The sequence below is a fragment of the Microcebus murinus genome, chromosome 21 (genome assembly GCF_040939455.1).
Source record: "Microcebus murinus isolate Inina chromosome 21, M.murinus_Inina_mat1.0, whole genome shotgun sequence".
NCBI lineage: Eukaryota > Metazoa > Chordata > Mammalia > Primates > Cheirogaleidae > Microcebus > Microcebus murinus.
In genome coordinates this window covers 15,667,252-15,692,713 of record NC_134124.1, presented here as the reverse complement: position 1 = coordinate 15,692,713, position 25,462 = coordinate 15,667,252, and the positions used below count along the sequence as shown (strand labels likewise).

Sequence of the window (25,462 nt, the reverse complement as noted above, 5' to 3'; positions counted from 1 at the left end):
TCCCCTCCCCCGACAGGATGCTCGCCGGGCGCCCCCGCCCGCCCGCGCCCGCGCCCGCCCCTCCGCGCCGCGCCGCGCCCGGAATAGACCCGAGCACGCCTCGCCCCCTGGGCCGCCGGCCGGTGTCCCGTGTCCCGCACACGCCCGCGCCACGCCCTGCCCTCCGCACGCCCTCGCGGCCCTCCCGCCGGGCCTGGAGCGCCCGCTTCCCGGCCCTCGCGCTTTCGTTCCCGGCCCGCGCCGCCCACCCCGCCGGGCCAGGGCCGTGTCCCGCTTTGCTCGCACTGGGCTGGCGATCGGGGGCGCACTGTCGCACCTCTTGGCCCACTCCAGCTCGGGCTGCCGGGGATTTCCCCCAAAGCAATCAAAGCCCTTTCCCCTGCAGCTGCCACCCGTTTCCTGGCTTGGGGTTTGTCGTCTCCGTTCGCCGGTCTTTCCCCGAGCTCCGTCCAGAGCCGGACGGCGGACTGGGCGCAGTGCGGGTGCGATGCCAACGGCGCCGGGCAAGTGGACCGAAACAATAATAATCGACAAAGATATTCAAAAAGAAAACCACCTGGGAAAAGGAGAAAGAGAGAATTGCTGAAAGTGGGCAGTAGCTTGGGACACTTCCAACTTTTGAGGTTCCCTGTATGTTAAAACGTGAAAACATGCCAAAATGGAGTGATAAAAATTGAGGAAACGAACTCTTTTAGCACATAAAATACAGTGCAGTGTAAGTGGGCTCTTCCCAAGGTAATTACAGGATGTGGAAAACATTGCTTTGACCAGTGTGGTCCGGTAATGGATTTAAGTTTAAAGTTGTTTGAAGAGCAACTTCTTCACTCTGTTAGCGTATTGCTGCGAAAACGGGTCTCACTCATTTATAGACAATATCAAATGTGCGGATTTAACACCCTTTGTGAAGTCCAGGCTTAATCGTCCTCCTAGACACCCTTCCTCCCCAACATGGGTGAGGCCATGGCTTTCAGTTTTGAGTAGGCCACTCCTTTACTTAGAACATTCTGGCATGGAGAACACCTTGTGCAAGAAGAAAGGGCCCCGGACAAAGCATCTTGTGCTTTTCTGGGCTGGGAATGTTTTTTCCATTGTTTTTATGGGCAAGTTGAAATTAACACTGTTTTCAAAACATTGCATTGGTAATTTGTTTAGTGCGTGTGTGTGAGCCCTTAGATGAAACATGGTGTAGTGAAAAACCATGGGATTTGAGTCTGAAAACTTGTAGATGAGCTCTTGCCCTCCTGCTTACTAAGTATGTAACTTTCTGTGAAGCTTGCCTACTCATCTGTGCTGTGGGAAACCTCATACTGACCTCACAGGGCTGTTGGGAGGGCAAATAAAATGAGGATACAAACCCACTTTATAAGTGATAAATAGCTATGGACATGTGAACCATTATTATTTTCCTAGTCTTTCTTTGTTCTTGCCCCCTTTTCCAATTGGAAAAGGTCAGTTTAAATTCTAAAGCAGCCAACCGATGATTTACAAGTGGATTAAATCCCAAAAGTTCACTGTTTGAACTGTGAAACACTAGGAAATAAGGCTCTAAATCGTAGCTAAGTTCCCAGGCTAGCTCACCAATTCTTTTAAAATCATATTTTCTTTGAAATAACTGAAAAAAAATATGAAACATTATTGGTGCAAAAGCAGATGGAGGATTTTGTAGAAATTCTTTTAGAGAACTTTCGGAAATTTTCAAGGACTTTGGAAGTATATTCAGAGAATTGGGACAAATAAGTCAAAAAGGCTAAGGAGAATCTATATGTGCCCATGGAATAATTTATGGAGTGGAATTAACTGAACTGTGGTCTGGGAAAAATATAAAAATGGGAGAACACAGTCTGTACGGTTTTTTTGTTTTGTTTTGTTTACATGGGGTCTCACTCTGTTCCCCAGGCTAGAGTGCAGTGGAGCCTTCATAGTTTGTTGCAACTTCAAACTCCTGGGCTCAAGGGATCCTCCTGCCTCAGTCTCTCACGTAACTGGGATTACAGGTGCATGTCACTACGCCTAGCTGATTTTTCTATTTTTTGTAGAGATTGGGTCTTGCTCTTTCTCAGGCTGGTCTCGAACTCCTGACCTCAAGTGATCCTCCCACCTCCGTCTTGGAGACTGCTAGGATATAGGCCTGAGGCTCTGTGCCTGGCCCTGTACAGTTCTGAGAATTAACAAAAAGAAGTCAGTAGGGAAGGTATGCCAGCTCTGGTTTAGATAACTACCCATAATGTCCACTAGGTGGCAATGTTGGCCAAATAGACTACAGCTTGGTTGCTGTCAGAATAACTAAATGAGGTGGATGAGAAAGTTACTTGTGGGTTTTGGACAAGGGATAACTGTATATTTTTTCTGTACTTTTCTTTTAGTGAGGCCTATATTCGTCATAAAAGCCATCCCCACTGTCCATCAGTTCACTTAGGCAGTATTAATTGCATTGCACAAGTTCCTATTGGGAGAACAAATGCTAAATAGGAATGATTCCCATCCTCACGGATTCTACACTCCAGTAGAGGATACAGATATGTACAAAATAATTTTAACACAAATTATTATATGAGAAGTACTGGAGGAGAAATAAAGTTCTCCCGGCATCCAGGCATCCATCAAGACGAAGCAAGAGTTTCTTACTGATCGTGGAGACAGTACTGGTTAAAAGACATTTGCAACTAAGCTGCATAAGATTTGAACAGGCAATGAGGAGATAACATTATGGGCAAAGAAAACAGTGAGAGCAAGGGCAGAGAGATAGAAAACGGCAGGACGTGTCTATAAAGCAGTTTGTGTTGGCCGGACTGCGAGCTATCAGGTGGTGAGCATCGGGACAAGGATGGGAATTCAGGTTGTTGAGGTCTGCGTTTCTTTTCTTCTTACCATTCTTTTGGAGTGCAACTCTCTGGCAAGGATTTTTAGGACCTGCCTCAGATCTTTTCTTTCCTTCTTGCTCAATATCAAGTTTTCCAGGTTTGCCCGGTGCTTTTCTAAAGAATTCTACGCGGAGATCTGCAGCTCTGCAAAAAGATACCAAGTTCGGCCCCAGTGAACAATACCAGGAAGAAAGCTTTCAACTCCCTTCTGCTCCTGGTCTTGCGAAAACAAATGATACTCCCCCGTCCCATTCTTAGCTTATCAGGTGGAACTGGGAAACCCTGGGAAAGAAAAATTTGGAGGCTCAGGGCTTTTTGTCCTGGGGAGAGAAACAGACTCCAGCCTTCTAACCTGTCACCTTGCCTCCAGGGTCTGCTTCCACCATGGCCACCACTGTGACCGTTCCACGATCCCTATCAGACCATGTCACTTCCTCCTTAAAAATATTTCACGGTTCTCTTTGCCCTCAGTGGAGAGTCCAAATTCCTTATTGTGGTGTTCTGGGTGCCTTCTATGCTGAGACTGCAGTGACCTCGGGAGACTGCAGATGGGTGCTCAGGTCTGGGTTCTTGAATGGAATCTGTCACTGTGTGTGTCTCTGTTCTGCCACTGGGTCATCAGAGTATAATTTCCTGTCTGCTTCTCTCCTTACCCATCCCTGCCACTCCCACCCCCACCCCCACCCCATTGCAAATGCTGTGCAGATGGCTGCTGTGTCTTGCTCACTGCTAGATCCCTAGAGCCTAGCACAGTGCCCAATACCCAGCAAGTGGAGTCAGTGAATAAATGCTCAAGGACCGGCAAGGCCTGCCATTATTGGCTTCTATTAATGCATGTGTCCTGGGGGTTCCATTTGTTCTCTGGGATTATTTTATTTGCTTATTTGCTTGCAGAGGGAAAGGAAACTGCAACAAGGCATTCTGCGAGAAATGCCTTTGTGCTTCCCAGCCCCGTGTGTGCTGCTGTGATGTGCAGCTTCTCCTTGGCTCGGGGCCCCTCACCCATGCTCCTTTGTGCAGGGGAAGCCCCAGAGCCCCCTGCTCGGGTGTCTGCCCAAAGCTGGCTGCCAGAAGAAAACCTCTCTTGTTCCACCCAGCACAATGTCACCATTGTAGCCTCTATCCAGGGAAATGACACAAGCCTGCTAGTCCACCCTGGGCCCCGGAAAGCAGATACAGATCTGAGTGGTAGTTTCTGGCAGAAAGAGAAAGAGTTTCATGGACGGATGAAAATTCCTCCTTCCTGACCACCTTTACGTTTCTGCTCCAGGGCACGGGGCTCCTACCTGCGCCCAGGCCACAGGGCTCAGCTTCCGCAGCCAATAGAGCCAAACTCACTGGTTGTGTCTGCAGGAGAAGGAGCTTTTGTTTTTATGCCTAAATGTTGCATGCGGCCTGCTTCCTCCCTTTGGGTCCTTCCCCAGGAAAAGAGCACATAGGCTCCTTAGGCAAGGCTCGCATGCTGAAGCACCTGCAGGCCAGGCAGGGAAGGGGGCCATGGAGTGGTGGCAAAGCAGAGCTCTGTTGCCCCACCGGAAGGGCGAGTAACCAGTGAACTTGGGCCTGGAATGGCCAGATCTTCAGATTTTTCAGCAGAACCCAGAAATCCAGATTTTAGTGTAAAATCTCTATTTAAAAATCAATTGCAATTGTTTTAAAACATTGCAAGAGCTAATTAAACACCCCCATGGGCTTAGACTGGCTTACAGGTTGCCCCTGTGGGAACTTGAGGGACATTATGAATGTGTGAAGACTTCTGGAGGGTCTGTCCTGCAGAGAGCCCCCATGCCGAGGGCCCAGGTGGACACCCAACCCCTAACGCTGCAGCGTGGACTAACTCTTCTGAAGGGCCGGGCTGCATGTCCCCAACTTCACATCTGTACCGCAGGCTGACGCCAGGTTGCAGAGGCCCAAAGTCGACTTTATAACCTGGAACTAGAAAAACTTTAGAACTGAGAAGAGCCTGACACATTAGCCAGTCTAATTCCCTCATTTGTCAGATTGAGAAACTGAGGCCAAGAGAGGAAGAAATCTTGTCTGAAATCACACAATGCCAGCCTTAGAGGCAGAACCAGGAGCACCGGCACCCAGGGCTCGAGGCTCGAGGGCACCTGAGCTGCTTTGTTCAATTCGTGGGACACATTGGTGAAGAACAAGACTGGACCAGTGAGGTAGACCTAAGTTTGATACCCAGTCATGCCTCTGCACAGCCAAGGGCGTGATCCCCAACCTCTCCGAACCTCGGATTCCTCATCTAAATGTCAGGGCTACAAACCCGTCCCCCTCGCGGTGGCTGTGAGGCTGCAGTGCGACCGTGTGTGTGTGTGGCGTGACTGGCGCCATGCCTGCACAGATTAACAGCAAGCGTCCTCCAGGTGCCCTTGGCACTTTGGTCAGGGAGGCAGTTGTTGCGCAGTGACCAAGTGCGCGGGCTTCGGGTGAGACATCTCTGAGCTCAAGTTCAGGCTTTGCCGCGTACGGCTGTGAATACCGGGATGAATTATTTATCAAGGGTTCAATTTGCTTATCTGTAAAATGAGGATAAAGGTAGTACCCAGAGGATTAAATGAGATTAAAAGTGCTCAGCACAGTGCCTGACCCATCATCAGAAGTGTTAGCAATTATGTGATTAGTATGGGTTTCCTCTGAAGAACCTGTCAGATGCTCATGGAAAAATATTAAGGAGTACTGAGATCACGGCCACATACCCAGGCTGCCCCCTGCAGGGAGTTTGATATAAATCCAACCACAGGAAATGGGGCGGATTCTGCCAGGTTCCTCCTTTCCTGCAGGAACGCCCCAGGCCCCTGCGTGGGAGGACGCCGGGCTTCTAGCTCCTGGTTTCCACAGAGCCTGCTAAGGCGCGGCATGTCGTACGCATGTTCTAAAAAGTTAAATAGTGCTGTTATTTTGTCAGGAGGACAAATTGCTTGGGCCAGATGGACAATTTGTCCTGACCCATGTGGGAAAGACCCTGTGTGTTAGGAAGGCAGTCCCAGTTCTTGCATGACAAAAAATTCTTTATCCACAGGGGCTTTGGAAAACCAGAGGGCTCTTGGTCTGTGCCTACGGGAATTTTTCAGTGGCTGACCAGGGCAGGTGTTTACCCCTTCATACCTGTTCCTTAGTGATTTCCATGTCCCGTTCAGGCTCTGATGGGGGCAGATGCCTGCACCGTTTCAACTCTGGTCACTCAGCCTCGCACGGACAGCAAAAGGAACACATTTGCAACCCCACCATCAATATAAATCCCCTCTGGGAGCCAGTGTATGTTTCATGATTCCTTTGGTGGTAAGCGACAGAATCACAACCCCAACTAGCTTTAACCCAAAAGCTCAAAGGGTAACTGGGTAGCTGAAGGGGTGAAGCTGGAGTTAAAGCAAGCGTGGATCCAGGAATGCAAACAGGGTGGTTGCTACGTTCTCTCCATCTCCCGATTCCACCTTCCTCTGTTTAGTATTCATCTTTAGGTGGTCTCTCCCAATCTGTGGCAAAGAAGGCCACACAGCTCCTGGCCTGAGCGCCCTTATACCTGGAGATTCCATGTGAGAGAGGTGAGCCTGTCTCCTGCAGTTCCAGAAATGGACGGAAGGGGGCGCTCATAGCCTGGCTAAACCGCATATCTGAGCACGAGGGTGCTTCTGAGTAGCCAAACGCACACCTCCCCTGCGGCCCGCACTGCACCTGCAGTACATCACTCTATCAGATGAGCGATGCTAGTTCTATCCTGCAATTTCACCCAGTGTATTCGTTTTCTACACTAAAGAATGCCATAGATAATGTGGCTGAAACAACAAGAAATTTATTTTTTCACAATCCTGGAGGTTGGAAGCCCAAATTCAGGGTGCAGTGGCATTGGTCTCCTCTCTCCCCTGCTTCTGGATGGCCACCCTCTTGCTGCCTGTTCACATGGTCATCCCTCTGTGTGTCCAAATCTCCTCTTATGAGGACACCAGTCAGATCGAACTAGGGCCCACCCTGGCGGCCTCATTTTATCTTAATCACCTCTTTAAAAGCCCTACCTCCAAATGGAGTCACGTTTGGAGGCATTAGATTGTTAGGGCATCAAAATGTGAAATAGGGGACACACCATCCAGCCACCGCCTGGTGAGGCTGCCAGTGCGCCCTGACCCATGACGCTAGTGTCCTGGCTGTAGCTCACGGCAGCACACGCGGAGGCAAAGGCTTTACAGCTAGAGCAGCAGGGGAAGTGAGACACTATATCCTGGGAAGACCTTAGCAAGGTCCAGGGACATCTGTCTGTTTTCATGCCCACCCCAGGAACCAATCACCGGTAGATGACATCCTGGGCTGCCTCGGGCGGGCCGTGGTCCACCAAGCCCTGCCTGATTGTCAAAGAATCTCGTGTTTTCTTCTGTCTGCAGCATCTTCATGTTGCTTCCCTTTGGCTTCCCCCAAACCAGGCATCATGAGGACACCGAGAGACTAGGAGTCACCTTCTCTCCTCCCACTCGCATCAGGCAGAACGATGTTCCCAAAGTGTGACATTCAGACAACCGGTGAAAATGTGAGACGAGGTTAGATGTTGCACAGACCAACGTCTTTGAAGACTTACGAATGTATGTGAATTTGGATTAAAAACATATAATCCATGCTTTCACAGATATTAAGATAGAAACATCAGATATGAGTCGGTTGAAAGAAAAACATGATGGAAATGCATTCAGTAAATAAATCCCTTGATCACACGGTGTCACCTGGTGTTTGAGGGGCTGAACTCAGAGGAACGCTGGGAAAGTTCTCCACTGAGAAGGAAACACTTCCGGTCATGGGCATAAATGTCATGCTGTCTTTTAACCTGATCTACCCACCACACTTGGCCCTAATTTGCCCTGGGGACTATTCGCAGGTGGTTAGTCCTGGCTTTGCTTTCCCGTGTCTGTGTCTCTGAGCCAGTCACAGTGGGGCAGCCAGGGCACACCTCCTCCCCCAGCCTCTCTGTGTCACTGGTCTCGAGACTCACTCCAGGGTGAAGACTTCTAGCAACCCCAGCTCTGATGTGGAACGATACATTTAAAACTTAATTTCACACGGGGCATTAATGGAGTTGGCATAATTCTGTGATATTAACTGCTTTTAATTTTAGCAGGGCTTTTTTTCCCTCTTGAATTTTGCTAACGGTGCGAGTACCAGCCCTCCTCCTCCACGTTTGGCTCTGTTGGAGGCCAGCCGCAGCCGCTGACGCCTTCCGCAGCCGGCGCCCGTGTTTCTGCGCCGGGAGCCTGGCGAGGACAGGGGCTCCAGGCGCAGGAGAGCTGGCTTCTTGTTCTGATGTGCCCGAATGCTCAGTTGGCCTGTTTCGGGGCTGCAAAGTATGGCCACTGTCTTGGATTTAAGCGCTAATCTTCTGTGATTTCTGTGGCCCCCAAAGCTGCGTTCTGCTTTATGAATGCAAGGTTGGCCTCCAGTGTCCAAATGGTTATGTGCGTGGGGCAAGGCCCCCTTCCAGAACTTCAGAGGGTGTGAACAAAGTATTGTCTTGTCTGTGCATGAAAGGAAGATGGTTCAGAGCAGCGTTTCTCAGACTTCGCTATGTGTGTGAATCGCCCGGGGATCTTATTAATACACAGATGCGGATGGAAGGTCAGGGTGGGCTCTGTGATTCTGCATTTTGCACAAGTTCCTGGATGATGCTGATGCTCCTGGCTGGGAACAACACTGCGAGTGACAAGGCTTGGAGCAATTCTCCCTACATCTAGCATGCAACAACCACAGAACAAGCCAGGCAGTCTCCACAAAGCCTGCGTGGGTGAGAGCTGTCCTTCTAGACCGCCTGCGTGTTCCAGCCCTTACTTGTCCTCCATGTCTTCTAGTTTCATTCTTCCCTCGCTTCCCTCCTTCCCCACTGATATTCTTTGTTCCTCAAGTAAGCCAAGCTCTTGCCCACCCCAGGGCCTTTGCACACACTGTCCCCTGTGCCTACAATGCTCCCACCCCCACCTTTCCCTGGGTACTTGGTTTGCATCCTTCAGCAGACATAGGAAGTACATTACTGTCTCACTATTTATTATCTTTGTGTACACCATCTCTTTTTCTGTTGACTTATTTATAATTCGCTTCTCCTCTAGACCAGAGTACACAAGGAGACCTCACGCTTGCCTTCCTCACTCTCGAATCCTCAGTGCCCCTGACTGGCAGCAGATGCCATAAGTAAACGTGTGTTGGGCGCACGCGCAGGCAGGAAACCAAGGCACATTCTTAAGCATCCTTTTGCACATCTGAGCCTCCTGTCTGGAGGGGCTGCGAGGGGGATGATAGAATTGGTTCTTGTTGCAAACTTATAGAATGAGAGGTCAGGGAAGGAGTTACTTTTACTTTTAAGCCACATCTCATATTCAGAGATGCCAAAATGCGAAAAAAAAAAAAGTGTACATCTGAGAATAGATGAAATACAGTAAGCCCGGCATTTCTTAAACAGAGTTTATGTCAATATATGATATTTATGAAATACTGGATTCAACAAAGGTATGGCAGGACGCCCCGGGGCTTTCAGCAATGTGCGCTATGAGTCTACAAGGGAAGGGACGCCGTGTGTTCTGTCATGGCACAGTGGTTGTGGCAGAGGCGCGGACTCACTCACCTAGACGCCATTCCTCCTCTGCCTGGCTCTCTTCTTCCTTGCTGGCAGGGGGCTGCCTCCTACTGTCCAGGCTGGACACGCCAAATGCTCCGTTTCCCAGCTTTCATTGCAGCAGGGATGTGGACACGTTCCCTAGTCCTGGCCAGTGGGATCTGAGTGGAAGTCCGCAGAGGACTTCCGGAAAAGTTGTCCTGACTACAATAGACATGCAAAGGGGAATTTCTTTCCTGTTTTCTGATGTGCTTGTGTGAGGACAGGATGCCTGGAGCTGCAGCAGCCTCTTGTAAACATGAGGAAGCACCTTGGCTAAGGACAAAAGCCGGCATGCCGAGGACGGTGGAGTGCAGAGATGCCGAGAACCTGAGCTGCTGAATGTACCAACTCTGCACCTTGGACTTCTGGCTGTGCAAGCCTGCATGCGTTCTCGTTGCTTAGCCGCTTGTAATAAGGAGCTCTGTGCTTATAGCTGAAAGGAGTCTGCCTGATAAGAGTGATGAGCTGGTCTCTCCGAGTCAGACAGGCTGGGATTGACCCTGGGCTCTACCAGGATTAATTATATGTGCTCTTGAAGGCCATTTACTCATCTGGGAGATGCAGATGTTAATCATGCCTCCCTCCTGGGCCGTTACAGAGGCTTAACAGATATGATGGGTGTCAAGGCCTCACATAGAACTTGGCACCTTGTTGGTGCTTAATAATGAAGAACTATTATTAGTACCATTATTTTTGATCTCAGAAACTTATTTTTTGTTGGAACGTCCTCTACCATCTTGAGGGAACCTGCATCACGCAGAAAACAATCTGAGTGACATTTACTGTGTCGAACTTTCTCGCTTGACACCAGGAGAAGCCCAGGCCAAAGGAGAAGCCACCGTCTCAGTGCTTTCATTGTGAAAAGCGTGCACGGTTCAGCCTCTTCCCATGTCAGTCATTTCCACTCACGCTAGAAGCAACAGAAGGACACACGCAGGTTTGGGTTGAAATGATGTGCTTTTATGGGAAACAAAAATATCCAACAACAATAACAAAAGCCCTCCGATCTCGCCAAGTTCTCAACTAGTGATAATGAGGCAGTTTCAAGGATTGCGTCTGGCTGGGGACATTTCTAAAGGGTCAGGGAAAGGCGGAAGACATTGGCCAAACAAGAGAAAGTGCAGGGAGGGCTGACATTGTACATGAGAGCACATCAGACTTCCCTTCTGGCCCCTCACCTATCACCCTTTCAACTTCGAGTCTCCTTCCAGTTTACAAAGATCCTTCCTGAATTTTGCTTAGATGCAATCTCTTCCAGAAAGCTTTCCTTGGTCTGCTCCAACTGCATACGCCTTTTCCTTAACGTCACACACACTTTCTCGTGCCTTCTCCGATCACTCTCTGCCTTATGTCCACCGTGCCTGGGTACATGCCTCAGGATCCCCACTATTACTGGGCATGTCCCCGAGACCAGAGCCCCCGTGGATTCATCCCAGTGCTCCCCTCCCCCTCCCCCATCCGGTGCTCAGTATTCAGCAGGTGCTCAGCATCAGCAGGTGCTCAGTGAGGGTTTGTGGAATTTCAGTCAGTTCTACATTTGCCACGACAGGTCACCAGCCTCTTGAGAATCCTAATTGTCACTTCCACTTCTTCATCCTTCCTCCATGGCCTCAAAGTGGTTCGACTCAAGGCATCTCCAAGAAGGAACCAGCCCCCAGCAAACACCAACTCAGAGTTGAAAGTTTGGAGAGGGGAAGGGAGAAGGTTAAGGTTTCACCCCTGTTCCAGAAGGCAAGGAGGCCGGCAAGGCAGCCGCTGGGAAGTCCAGGATGACCTTGGGTGGTGTTGGCCAACGCTTCCTTTTGGAATCTCAGCCATTCTTCCAGAAGTTTCCCCCATGAAACATGGCCACGTTTGCAGCAGGAGCCCAGGATGGGTGGGCGTCCAGAACAGTTGCCCTGCCAGCCCGGGGACCAGAGATGTAGACCATCTCTGGTCTACATCTTTGGGACATGGCCTATTTTACCGCTGGAGGGGCAGGTGGAGCCGTCTGTCTAGTTGTTCGGTTGGGGCTGTGGTGGGGGAGCCCTGTGGAGTGTTGAGTTGTCAGGCACATAGATTGTAATAAGGCTGAAGAGTACGGGCTGCAGGAATGGGCCTCTCCTTGCCAGGGGGCGGGGGCGGGAGGTGCTGGGAGCAGGGAGGGGGAGAGGAGCCTCCCAGAGGTCCTGCAGCTCCGATTCTAGCAGGGCCCCGCTGTCTCCCACTCCCTTCCTCTGGCTCCCCCAGTGCAGGCAGGTGAAGGGGCCAACTGGAAGTGGTGGAGGGAAGAGAAGTGCCTTTTTTCTTTTCCTAATGGTGAGTCCTAGATTTGGACAAGGGAGAGGTTACAAAGCAGGGCAGAGGAGGAGGGTGGAAGAGCTGAGGAGAGGCCTAGGCCCTATCCACGTCTGTGTACTGGTGTAACGGGTAGGTTTGAGGCTCACACTTCTAACTGCATCGTCCCCAGAGAGCACTGAGCTCCTCACTGGGGGTGTTGAGCAAGTTCTTTGCGGGCTCTCAAAGGCGCTCAGTGATTTAGGAAGATTGCCACGGATCTTCCCATGGGAGGGCCCCTCTGGGGCCAATAAGGTGTGACGAGCACATGGTCAGCCTCAGCCCTAGAGACTTGGGGAAAGGGCCCAGAAGCAGAGAGAAGAGAGACTTCTTCAGGCACCTTCTTTAGGAAAGAGAGTTGGACCTTGGGGGACTCAAGTTAGGACAGGTGTTCCAGTATAAAAAGGGTCCCCCGTAAAAGGATGGAGTCCCCTCAAATCCCTTCCCAGATCCCACAGCACTTAGAAAAGAGAAAGTAAGGAGCATAAAAATATCTCGATGACGTGGGCTCGCCTGACGGTGCGGAAAAGCGAGCCTCGCGGCAGGCAGCGTGTCCCGTTACACAGAGGGTTATACTGAGCCCCGGCACAGAGACTTTACATAGAGCTTTATATAAATGCATATATATTTATAGAGCCTCTGCCTAGAACAGCCGGGCTTGCTTCTTCAGTTCGTTCCTCTTCCAGAGGGCCAGCCGGTCGAACTCGGAGATGGTCATGCCGAACACTTGGTAGAACTCTTCCTGGGACAGGTGGCGCTGAGGAGATGGGGGGGACAGAGAGAGAACAGCGTGAGGGTGTGACAGGTAGACTGCGGGTGGGAACAGGCGCTGCATGTTCTCGCTGGGTGCCTTGTGTCTGGCACAGTGTCCGACCCAGGCAGGCGTGCGATGATGAATGTTTGTTGAATGACTGAATGTTTCCCTAGAGGGGCCTCTGGAGCTGATCTGGCTGGAGGGGGCCACCCCTGCCCATGGCTCAGGTGGGACTTGCGCTCCACCTAACCCCACCTCGGTGCACCCTGGCTGGCCTTACCTTTCCGCACACCTGCCCCATGCATTTGTGTCCAGAAGTGTGCATGGATTAATGCTATCTCAGTCCTCTTTGGGACAAAAGGGAGGCATGTCTGAGATTTTAAGGTTTATTTTCTCTTACTAATATCTTTACAAATGATCAGGAAGGCTGTTCATCAGGCCAGTCAGTGACAAAAATTTATATTTTTTCGAGCGTTATTTCTCGACCCACTGAAATGTCCTGTTATCTCTTTCTTCTGTGAAAACAAGCATGCCATCCGGTCCAACACTGCTCTGTGTTACATAGCAGGGCTCTCCACCTTTCTGCCCTCCTTGCTTTTCTCCTTTCTAAGCAGGCTTAAAAGTGTGACACACTGTCAAAAGGTTTTAGAGTTGGAATATATGGCACTGAAATAGTGGCAAGACATTAACAACTAGTCACATGTAGTGAAAGGTGGATGGATGTTCATTTTACAGTTTTTGCAACTTTTCTGGAGGGTTGAAAGTTTTCAAAATGAAATTGAAAACTAAGTTTAAAAAGAGAACTACACGGCAGATAGCCAACCTGCAAACTGCTAAATGAATGGAGCTGACCTGTTGGTAGCAATCATATGAGCTAACTGAGTGTTGAAGGAGATTCAACGAGGATTATGTACTTGGCCGCACAGTAATTAGCCAGTTCTCTGGCCTATTGCCACTCACATCTTAGCTACACATTCAGAATTTCAAGCAAAGGTAACTTTGATAATTTTTGATAGATATCATTGGCTGTTGATGACTTAGAGTTGATTTTTCCATACTTAATGGCATTGAATAACTCTAAAAATTCCTTGTGTTGTATCATGCTTGATAGTTCAGAACTGCCAATTCACCCTCATTTCATCTTTCTGATGATTCTGAAAACCAGGAGTTATTATTTTTTTCTGATTGAGAGAGAAGGAAACCCAAACTCAGAGAATTAAAATGACGTACTTGCCCAAGAGAGAGTGGGAGGGAAGGAGAGAAGGAGGGAAGGAAGGAGGCGGGCAGCGGCAGAGCCGAGACCAAAGTGCTGGCCCTCTGACCCCAATGCGTGTACCCCACTGCCCCTCTTGGTCAACCCCACTGAAAAAAATTCATCAGTGAGTCTATTTTGAAATACTTAAAAAATACACAAAATAGAGAAAATAGGACAGCGCACATGTCCATTACCCATAATTATCAACAGTTTGCCATGTTTGCTTCATTTACTTTCTTTGCTGAAATATTTTACAGCAAAGCCTAGACATTGTGTCAGTCAATTCATTCCTGTTTACTTCAGTGCATATCTCAAAACATACTGGGTATTTTCTCACTGACCACAAGGCCCGAGCAAACCTAAGGAAAATTAGCAGTAACTCCTCAGAATTCCCTCACACCTCCCCATTAGAAAACTCCTCTGTCTTGCAGATGTCCTTCTACAGCCGGTTTGTCTGGAAAAGGATCCGAGCAGCACCCGCACATCACAGTTGGTTGTTAGGGCCCCAAGTGCCCCTCTCCTTTTTATAGGCTGTTAACTTGTTCCTATTTGTTTTACCCAAGCAGGTGCGGAAAATAACTCGGATAGGAGGGAGTTCTCCGCTCCTTCCGCAGTAACCACCCAGGGCGGCTGCACCGTAGGGTCATTTGTGCTTCCCGTGTTGGAGGTAGCAGTTACCATCGATTGTCTAGCTGGGTTTCTCTGCTGTGTTCAAAAATATTTGTTATGAGGCTCGATGTACAGGCGTGGTAGCCTCGACCTTAAGTCAGGTGTCCACAAGTAGGACTCAAGAGAGACCAAGGCCTCTCTCTCCTTCCCCACTACGGACTGGCTGGAGCCTCCTTTCTTTCTGGGGTCCTCAGGGCCCCCTGATGCCAGCCCTGCGCATTGGTGACTTGTCACAGAAAGGTGTTTAAGCAGGAAGGTTTTAGAGCCGGGGAGACATGGCTGTGCAACGTTGGGCAAGTTACTTAATCCCTCCTGAGCCTCAACTTCCTCTTCTGGAAAATGGGAGCATCCTAACCCCTGCCTCACAGATACAGCGAGGGCGGGTGAGAGGACTCGGGTCACGTGCTCAGCGTGGGGCCGGCACACAGAAGTGCTTGCTGGCATGGTACTCGCACTATTGCAGTGATCTGTGCATGTGCCCGACACAGAGCATCTGGTCCTCATCTCCTCTGCCTTCATCACCTCCTCTTCATCCTTGCTGTGTTCATGTGATCCTCGCCACACTCACCTCCTGCTGTCTCGAAACACATCAGGCCCACTCCTGTGTTAGGGCCCCGACATTGGCTGCTCCCTCTGCCCAGAATGTTCTTCTTTCTCATAAAATAACTCCCTCACCTACTTTGAGCCTTTGCTCAAATGGCACATATTCAGTGAGACCGACTCTGATCCTCTATTTAAAACTGCACCTCGCCCCGCCCTCTAGCTCCCAACCTCCCTTACTGGGCTCTCCTTTTACTATTTTCCTTAGCCCCAATTACCTTCTAACACACAGCATCATTTATTTTTATTTGTGTCATTTAGTGCCTGACTCCTCACACAAGAATGCAAGTTGACAGAGGGCAGGGGGCTCTGTTTTGCTCACTGAAAGCACCTAGAACAGTCCCTCACATACAGAATACACTGTCAATAAATATTTGTTGGATGAATGACTGTCTATTCTTTGAACTCCTTGAGCTCAGGGTCTGAGTCTTCCTCCTTCAGTTCCTTCCCTGAACTGCTGCAGGGGCCTAGGGCAGTGTCTTCTAGCCCAGTGGTCTCCGCTCAGGCTACATTTTAGACATTCTTGGGAGCTTTTAAAAAATACTGATGTCCGGGCTGGATGTGGTGGCCCACGCCTGTAATCCTAGCACTCTGGGAGGCCGAGGTGGGCAGATTGCTAGAGGTCAGGCGTTCGAAACCAGCCTGAGCAAGAGCGAGACCCTGTCTCTACTATAAATAGAAAGAAATTAATTGGCCAACTAATCTATATAGAAAAAATTAGCCAGGCATGGTGGCGCATGCCTGTAGTCCCAGCTACTTGGGAGGCTGAGGCAAGAGGATTGTTTGAGCCCAGGAGTTTGAGGTTGCTGTGAGCTAGGCTGACGCCATGGCACTCACTCTAGCCTGGGCAACAGAGCGAGACTCTGTCTCAAAAAAAAAAAAAAAGAGTAAAAAATACTGATGTCCGAGCTCCTTCCTCAGATGGTGATTTAATTGGTGTAGGGCGGGGCTCCTGTGTGAGGTTTCTAAAAGCTCCCTGGGTGATTCTGATGGTAGGAGAGTGTTTCCATCCCTTAAAGCTGGCTCTGCTGGGCTGCGCTGGGAGCTGTCCCCTTCAGCACCGGCAGACACTCTTACTTTGAGAAAGGGAAAGGAGGAAACCTTGTTATGAATGTGGGGAGAACCATCTCCTTCCGGAGCCTGCTACCCCAGTGCGTGAGAGCTGGAAGGACGCACAGAGCTTCCCAGCTCACTTGCATTCCACGCCTTCTGCTCCAACCCTCCATCCTGGGACAAGTTCTTCACCACCAGGTCAAGGGTGGCTCATGTGCTCTTCCCAAGGAGCGCGGAGCCTCCTCTTTTAGAAGCCTGCGTTCAATGCCACAAACACCTCCTGACACCTCTCCCAGCCCAGGACCGGTGGAAGAGGACAGAGAATCTTGCTCCTAAGGAGCTCAGGCTCAGGCAGAGGAAATGGATATGTCAATGACCTGACACAGAGGAACACGAGAGGTGCCTGGCCACGCTCTGGACACAGGCTGAAGGAGGCGGAGGAAGAGGTGAGTGATTCATCCTCGGGGCGGGCTGGAGGAGGCTCTGGGGTGCTGGGATCACTAGTGCGGGCCCTGGGGAGCAAGCAGCCTGGCGAGATGGGAAGGGCATTCTAGGGAGAGGCACCAGGCTGTAAAGGGTAGGGCGTGCCCCGGATCAGAGGGGATCAGGGACTGGAGCTCCATGCCATGAGACAGCTTGAATGGCCAATGCCATCCTCAGGGCCACCTCTGCACCTTTATTCATACTCTTCCCACCACTCACGATGCACCTCTCTCTGTCCCCACCCACCTTCAAAGTCCATCCACATCCTTCCTCTTCCTGCAAGCCTGTGCCACCTACCCCAGGCCTTAGTGGACTTCCCTGGGTAATAGCGACCTGACATTCACTCGGTACTTTATACTGAGCGCACTGCCAGACTCCACGCTAAGGGTCACTCGTGTTGGCTCGCTCACTTCTCCTAGCAACTTGAGGGAAGCATTCCAATCACCCCCACTTTACAGAGGAGAGAAACCCAGGGCTCAGTGAGGCTGCTCCTTGGTTAAAGCTGCCCACCTAGGGACGGCAGAATCAGAGTTTGAAGCTGCACTAAGTTATACTTTCACCTTCTGCACAGCACAGCTCCCCTCGCCTCCCCCACCACCAGCACTCGTTTTATGGACAACCCTGAGACAGTGGGTCCTTTGAAGTCAGGGACTGAATCTAGGGCTCCTCCTAGGTCTGCAGGGGCCTCAGCCCCAGGTGAGGACACGCTGTCGCAGTGCACACAGGTGCTAACTGAATTGAAGAGGAAGCAGCACAGAATAGCACAGAGCAGTTTTGGTTCAAGTCTCTGCTTTTTCAACAAGCCGCATGACCTTAACGCCATTCATTCTGCCTGCCCCTCTCAAGCTGCCTTAGACGAGGCAGCCTCTGGAATCTCTTCACACCCAAGGCTCCTGCTCAGTTTTCTAGACTTACCTCCAAACGGGTCCGATCCACATCCTTGGGCAGTCGGTTTCTTCCCCTTGTGGTCACTAGCAGCAGCTCATAAGGGTAGATCTAAGGAGAAAGGAAGGGGATGTTTCTAGCATGGGCGAGGGGCTGGGCTTGTTCCTTTCAGCTCTATCATGTCTGAGCTCTCTCCCCTGTCCAGAAAGGGCCAGAGATTGAATCAGGAGGAAGGGCTGAGACTGCCTCCCTGGGGTTGCCCAGCATCCTTAAGGCACATTCTCCCAAAAGGCAAGGCCCAGAGAGTCCCCTAATACTGCTAGGAATAAGGTTGGTGGCATTTGGCATTAATATGGGCACAAAACCTCCTGAATCTCAGTGTCTAATATTTGGTTACCGGTGGGCTACCAGAGGCTTTGCAAAGGCCCAGGGAGATGGTCTGATTTCAGTAGGCAAGAGACCTAGGGCAGGATTCAGGGAAAGTGGGCCAGGGAGGGATAGGAAATGTTAGTCTTGGAAGGACCCTTGGGGTTATTTATTTATGTTCCCTTCCCTGTACAGACAGTGCTGTCATCCTCCTGCTGATCCCCACTGTTGTGGCTCCCTGAATCCTGGAGACCCCCAGGGTCTATGCATGTCCTTTACCTTGTACTCTGCAGAGACAAAAGAGACACACAGAACGGAACCCATCAGTCTTTGTGTTGCATCACTCCCTGGCCTGTCTCAGTCTCTCAGGAGGTCCGGCCTCCACTGCCTCCACCTGACCATGCAGAGGCCCGTTCTTGCTGAATTCACCCTGGAGCATGGTCTATGCTGGTATGAGCACAGTGGATGGCTGGAGGAAGGGTTTGGGCTGATCTCGAGATGATTTTAAGGGAAAAATGGCTTTTGAGATATTTAGGATAGAAATAAGAAGAATCTGAGATCATGAAGCACATGGGTGAGAGCCCCATCTTCTTGGGGAGCCCTCTGAGGTTCTGATGTGGGACCCCTCATGCTGGAGCCTGCTCATAGGAGCTGGTGGAGGCTGGCGTGAGAGCGTCGCTGGACAGAATGTGAAGCTCATGGAAGTTTTCCTGGGAACAGTGTGCATTTGGCTCTGAGTGTTTCCCCTCACTGGGGCAACAGGAAACTCTAGCTCTGCGGTCCAGGGAGAACGACACTCTGCAATGGCTCTGGGAACCCACATGGGACAGGTGGCTTGGAGATCACCCCAGCCTGGGACTTGAGAGGATCAGGGACAAGCAGGGTGAAAGGGAGGGAGTGGGAAGTGAAGGGGAGCTGGAACTCGGGGTTTGGGCATAGCCCAGCGTGGGGACAGAATCTGCAGCAACATTAGCCGAAGGCCAGGCAGTTCCGAGTGGCACATCCTGGGAAGTCCCGGGAAAAGCCCCCTCCCTGCAGACCGCGGCAGGGCCAGCGCTCACCTCGCATGCCCCAGTTGACTGCGTTCATGCTGTCGTAGTGGAAGAGGTCCGCGCTGGGCGTCTGCAGGGGAAACGGAGCCAGGACTGGCCTGAGAGAAGCTCATCTCTGTCTCCCTGAAGCACTCACCACCATCTCCAGAAAATGGCCAGGGTTGCTTGGACCCAGGCCCTCTCAGCAGCCTCGTTAAGTTAGGAAAGCTTAACTCACAGCTGTATGCATGTGCCGAGTCCTGGCACATAGTAGGCACTCAAGATACTTCTATTAATTTGGTGAATTTCACCTCATGCTTCCTTTCATTGCTCAAATACCACTTTTCCTATGAAATCTTCCCTGACAACCCTACTGGAAATTGCAAGTAGCCCCTTCCAGAAACTCTCAGCCTTCCTTATCCTGCTTATCTAGATATCTTGCTCATGTAATGTTCTCTATCATTTGACTTTTTTGCCATTTATTACTTACTTTCTGTCTCTCCCTCTCTACAAGAATATAAGCTCCAAGGAGTGGGGCGTCTCTGCTTTGGTCACTGATGTATTCCAAGCACCCAGAGTGGTACCTTGCATACGGAAAAGGCTTTTGACAAACATCTGTTGAATGAATGGACGTCTAGACCTTGAGCGTGTTAAGGACAGGGTCAGTGTGTTTCTCAGCAGGTGGGGACTACTAACACCAGCTATGGCTCTCCGGCGGTGCTCTGATCCCTTCTGGGTGCTCTACCCTAAAACAGCTCCCTATTTTGGGGTCAATAGTTTCCACTTGGTCCCTTTGTAGTCTCTGATCCACCTGACAGCCAGAGGGATCCCACTGTCAATTTGACTTGGATCATGCAGGACACTTTCCAAGTCTTTAACCAGTTGCAAGGCCCTAGTGTCACTCTTGTCTGGCTCCATGTCGTTACTTACTCCATCCTGACCTCACCAGCTCAGGCCCACTGTGCCCTCCTCACCCAGGGACCTGGGCATTGTGCTTCCTTCCATCTGGGTGGCTCTTGAAGGTCTTCTTTCTCTCTGTCCCCCCTCACTCTGTTTTCCATCCCAGCACTTCTGACCACCTGATTTCCTATCACACGTTGTCTTGTTTACATCTATCTCTCAGCTAGCATGTGACTGCCACAGGAGCAGTGACTTCATTCACTGCAGGATCCCAGCATCTGGAACAGTGTCTGGCACTTAGTAGGTGCTCAGTAAATCAACATGTATCTCAACATCCACTCCTGAGCCCCATCACTGTCCCGCTACACAGCTGTCCTACTGAGACCAAGGCACATTTTCATTTCCTTTCAGCCTTCAAACCTACTCACTGCTTCCAAGTGGGTTTTACGTCCTGGGCATCGGAGAGCTCAGAGATGAGCCATGTTAGAAGCCAGTGGAGCATGTCAGGGGTGGGCTCTGGGGTCAGCTGGCCTGGGCTCGAATCCTGGCCCTGCCACTTGCTGGCTGGGAGAGCTTGGGCAAGTCACCGCACCTCTCTGTGTCTCCATTTCTTTATGCACAAAGCAGGGCTAATAGTAGCAGCTAACTACCTGCCTGGGTTGTGAAGGCTAAATGAGGTAGCGCATGTAACGTGCTTAGTTCAGTCCCTGGCACAGAGTTATTGCCCAATAAGTACCAGCTATTCTCCAGCCCCTTCCTTGAGGGCTCTTTTCAGGCAGGCATCTCAAGGGAGGGAGCAAGGCACTGCCATTGGGTTATTTCAGCTAACCCACCTCTAGCCAAGGCCTTTGCCCAGCTTCCACCCAACAATGAGCTCATGGTGGAAGCATCAGCAGCCTGGGGAGGGCCATGTCCCCCAGCACAGCCCCGCTTACCCTGTGCAGCCCGTTTCTTCTGTAGGCAGGGAGGGAGGCGGATTTGGAGATGAGGGGATCTGAAAAGAAGGAGCCAGAGCAGTTACTAGGAGACTCAAGCTATGCGTCCCTCTACCCAAGGTCACCCAGTGGGGACAAATGGCCCAACCCAGTGGGAAGGGGTGGGAGCCAGAGGCCACCCCCTCTTCCTGATGCTCTCCAGATTTTCAACTTGGCCGTTTGACCAGCACCTCACCCTGGCAGAATTCTAGGCCCACCCAAGGCACCTACTCGCACACTCTCTGGCCCTGGCCTGCACACATCTATCTTCCTGTGACAGACCTCTGTGTCCTGGCCACAGGGTGGCTCTGGACAAAGGCCCTGGAACTGGCATCAAGCTCAGCACCCAGACAGGAAGGCGCCCAGGTGGGTGGAAGAGGTGTGTGCTCTTTCTTTTCTCTCTGGGACCTGCTGGGCATGGCAATCCTGGTTCTAGAACCCACACGGAAGCCCACAACCGGAGAATACAATGGGGTGGACTATTTGAGATCTGGACTGTGCGGGGACATCCATGTTGTGTGGTCATCAGAGCCACGGGGAGCTGCAGCCGGCTCAGCTGGGGCCTCCCAGGACTTGATGGGCGAAGGCAGGCCAGGCAGAACGTACCGCTGTCAGCCAGGTAGTGGGACCGCGGGGCTGCAAGAGAGAAAAGCCGAGAACAGTGCTCATGGGGGCGGACAGGCACAGTGCAGGCGGTTCACAAGGACAAAGAGACGTGGCTTCCACACCAGCCACCCTGGCTGGCAGGAAGAAGGGGCCTCCTTTGGCATCTCATTTCCCATTGGCCAGTTTCCGTTTTTTGCACCTGCACCTCATCTCCCTCCCCCACCTGGCTCCTAGCCCCGCACCTGGGGCAGAACAGGTGCTCTGTGATACTCGCTGGACAGACGCAATTGGAGGAGTTGAATTTTGAGCAGCATTGGTGCTCTGCACAGAGCCCAGAGCCAGGGGCTGAAAGCCACACCCCTCAGCTGGCAGTCAGGGAACCAGGCTGATCAGCTCATCTCGGCTCTGCCACCAGTCAATATCTAACTTTAGACAGTTTACTTAGTCATGCTTCCATTTTCTCACCTGTCAAATGGGGAGTGATAGTGTTTCCTTTAGGGGGTTATTGTGAAGATCATGTGACATAATACATTCAGATACTCAAAATAGTGACTGACACATATAGAATATGCCGTAGAGTTGGCTGTACCATCACTACCACCACCATCGCCACTCTCAACAGGAGTCAAGGTGTAGTATGGTGAAGAGGGAAGAGCTCATGGCCTTGGGGTCCCTCTGACTCGGGTCTGATCCTGGCTAAGTCACCTAGCAGCTTCTGACTTTGGGCAAGTGGCTTAACCTCAGTTCTCTCGCCTATAAAGTGGGTGATAATAATCCCTCTACATGGCGGGTCTTTGTGAGAACCAGGAGTGATGATGTATCCACAGACGCCTGGTGCACGGAAGTACAATAAATGATACCTTTTATTATCTGTCAAGTATTAATCTGAGATGGGATTTCCTGGCAGGGCTGAATCCCACAGGGGTGAGAAAAGGAGGCGGCAGAGAGAGAGAGAGAGAGAGAGAGAGAGAGAGAGAGAGAGTGTGTGTTCAGGAACAGAGAGGAGCTTGCAACGAGAGACGTTCAAGGCAAAGTGCTTGAACAAAGCCTCTGCTTGTATCCCTCCAAGTGGTGGTAGGCTCACTACCTCAGGAGGCTGTCCCCTGTATGTTTGAGCCATACAGACTATCAGAAGACATTTTTCTTTACACTGAATCTGATTAGAAGTCACAGCTTCAGATGGCCCAGAGGAGTAGGAGTGGCTGCGCAGGGCACAGCAGGGTCTTCCCAGGTGGCCCCCACAGCCCCTTGCCAAACCTGTATTCTAGACCCAGAGGGGGCACGAGAGATGGAGGACAGTGGCAGGCTCTGGGGCTAACCGCCAAGGCCGGCCTTTCCCGATTCCCGATTCCTCTGTTAGCCTGAGGGATCGCGTTGGGGCTGGCTGCATTCCGGCAGAACTTTGCTTACACAGACAGGCAGGGGATCTGATCAAGCCAGCTCCGTCACTTAGAAACGGAGTGGTCTTGGGCAGTTACCAAAGGCTGCCATGCCCTAGTTCCCCATCTGTAACACGTGGGAGTGAGAAGTGCCGCCGTGAGGAAGAAGAGAGAGGACACAGAGATTGTTCCTTAGGGAGCCCTGGCTCAGAGTGAACAGCCGACAAATGCCACCAGTCACCAGGAGAAGCCCTGGCCCCGCCGGGCTTCCGGAGCAGTGCTTACAGCCATTGAGGGACATCTCGTAGCCGGCCGTGTGCAGGGCCTCCCGGCTGCTGGTGGAACTGCGGGGAGGGGTCCAGGGGTCCGCGTAGGAGCTCGACCGGGCCTTCATCTCCTCCTTCAGAATCAGCCGGCCAATTCCGCTCTGGAGCTGGGGGTGGGGAAAGAGCAAGGTGAAGTTAGAGGGACAAGAAGGGACATGGAGATGGAACAGGCTTGGGAAAGGCCGGGCGACTGGACCCTCTGCACAAACCTCTGCCATTTCTGCCTTTCCCAGTGCCCCTCCCGCCTCGTAGCACCCACACTTCCCTTTGGGGCTTCATCTGTCTTCCACAGGTTGTCCTGTGGTCTGGGCGGGGCTTGGTGGTGGGCACCAAAAAGCAGGCCTGGCCAGTGACAGGATCCAATGGCCTGGCCACAGTGATTGGTTCGGTGATGGGCAGACTGCCACTATTTTTTTTTTTTCTTAATTAAGGGGAAAATCATATAACTGTAAACTAACCATCTTAAAGTAAACAATTCAGAGGCATTTAGTACACTCTCAATGTTGTGCCATTACCACCTCTATCTCACTCCAAAATATTGTTATCACCCCCTAACGATAGGTAATGAAGGAGACCCTAAGGCTATTAAGCAGACAGTCCTCATCCACTTCTCCCCCAATCCTTGGTGACCACTAATCTCTGTTCTGTCTGTGTGCATTTTCTTGTTTTGGATATTTCATATAAATGGGATCTTGCAATGTGTGGGCTTTTGTGTCCAGCTTCTTTCACGCAGCCTGTTTCCAATGTTCACCCACGCTGTGCCCCGTATCATCACTTCCTTTCCTTTTATGGCTCAGTCATGTTCCAGCGTACGGCTACACCACAGGTTGTTTATCTGTTGGTGAGCTGATGGACATTTGGGTTGTGTCCACCTTCTGGCTATTGTGAGTAGCGCTGCTCTTAACGTGGGTGTGCATGCATTTGGGTCTTTGTTTTCAATTCTTTTGGGTATCTACCTACAAGCAGAATTGCTGGGTCACATGGCAATCTTATGTTTAACTTCTTGTGGAGCTGCCCGACAGTTTTCCACAGTGGCTGGACCATTCTCCCTCCCCCAGCAGCAGCATATGAGGGTTGCTGGCACCCACTCACCACGACAGACACAGAGCAAGAAGCCAAAGCAAAGGGAAGCTCCACAAGAGAAGGGAGAGACACCTTCCTGGTGGCATTTTCTTTTTTTGAATAGTTAGATCTGGTCAACCCAAAGCTAATCCTTCCACTTGACTTTTCAGTTATGCAAAGCTATGCACTTCTTTTTCTATCATAGGTGAGTTTGAATTTTGTTTCTATCACTTGCAAATGAAAAAGTCCTCGGTGATGTACCCTCTAAGCATCCTGGTCAGCGGTGCCACCTGCTCACCTTGTGCATGCTGCGGTCAAAGTCGTCCTCCTCTCCAGATGAGAACCTTCTGGCTCGCGGCACTGCCAAAGGACAGACAGGTTCAGCGTCCGCCTGCGCTCCCCACTCAGCCACCCTGCCTTAGGGCATTTGGAGGTGGTTTTCCCTTTTCCTTTTTTTTTTTTTTGCAATTGAAACAGTCTCATCTAAGATACCCCCCACGCCTGTTGGGAGTGGTCTCTCATGCCTTTGCAGCCTCTGGACACTCACCATCTCCCGTGGGTACTAACCACGGGTGACTTTGGGCGTAGTTATATTTGTGAATGACTTCCTTTTCCAAGTGGAGAATTGGGTTGAGGGTAACGAAAGAGTCACCTCTGAGCTTCCCTGAAGCTTTGCTCAGAATGGACATTCAGTTAGTGACAGTGTGTGTTCAATCAAAGTGGATCTTGTTGACAATCCCTCCCCATACTTGAAAGGAACAGCGCGAGTTGTCTGGCTGGCTGGGCTGGGGCCGCGAGGATCACTAGGATCCCTTGCCTGGGTGGCTACGAGCCTTCCATCTCCCACCGTTCTCTCTTTTTCCATCTTCCAAAACTATTTTTCACCCCACAGCCAAAGCGGTCTCTCAAAAGCACAAATGTGATCATGTCACTCTTTTCAGTGGTATCCCACTGTGTAGGATAATAACCCAAATCCTTACCGCAACCCACAAAGCCCTGTGGGATCTCCACGCCCCACCCCCTTGTCTGAGCTCAAGGCTAAGCTGACAGCCTGTCCTGTCCTCCAGCGGCACCCACAGGCGCATCTTGGGGCTTTGCACGTGTTTCTGCACTCTCCGCTGAGTTACCTCCTGTCTCCCTTCCTATGGCGGCTGCACCCGAGGCGCTTTGGTCATTTTTCCGACTGACAGCGTGCCCTGTCATCATCTCTCCCACCTCTTGTGCATCATCTCCCTCTCACGGCTGGCACCTCTGTCTGTCTCCTCCACAAGGGCTGGGACCTGATCTAGTTTGCTCCCCAGGGACATG

At 51.1% G+C, this 25,462-nt stretch overlaps 1 protein-coding gene across 6 annotated transcripts in view; it reads right to left on the bottom strand.

The window, feature by feature from the left end:
* Positions 1-10,433: 10,433 nt before the first annotated feature.
* The window catches only part of ABLIM3 (actin binding LIM protein family member 3), a 109,155-nt gene continuing 94,126 nt past the window's right edge, over positions 10,434-25,462 (bottom strand). For 5 of the 6 annotated variants that reach the window (XR_012913988.1, XR_012913987.1, XR_012913986.1 and 2 more), the window contains 7 exons: positions 24,453-24,514; positions 23,052-23,199; positions 21,388-21,417; positions 20,743-20,801; positions 18,938-18,998; positions 17,541-18,163; positions 10,434-12,568 (listed from right to left, as the gene is read on the bottom strand). Coding sequence is in view for 1 of the 6 variants with exons in the window: in XM_012741577.3 (XP_012597031.2) it covers positions 12,455-12,568; positions 17,541-17,621; positions 18,156-18,163; positions 18,938-18,998; positions 20,743-20,801; positions 21,388-21,417; positions 23,052-23,199; positions 24,453-24,514 (563 nt within the window). In the remaining 5 variants the exon portion in view is untranslated. The remainder of the gene's footprint in view (positions 12,569-17,540; positions 18,164-18,937; positions 18,999-20,742; positions 20,802-21,387; positions 21,418-23,051; positions 23,200-24,452; positions 24,515-25,462) is intronic. The other variant, XM_012741577.3, reaches the window with a different exon arrangement.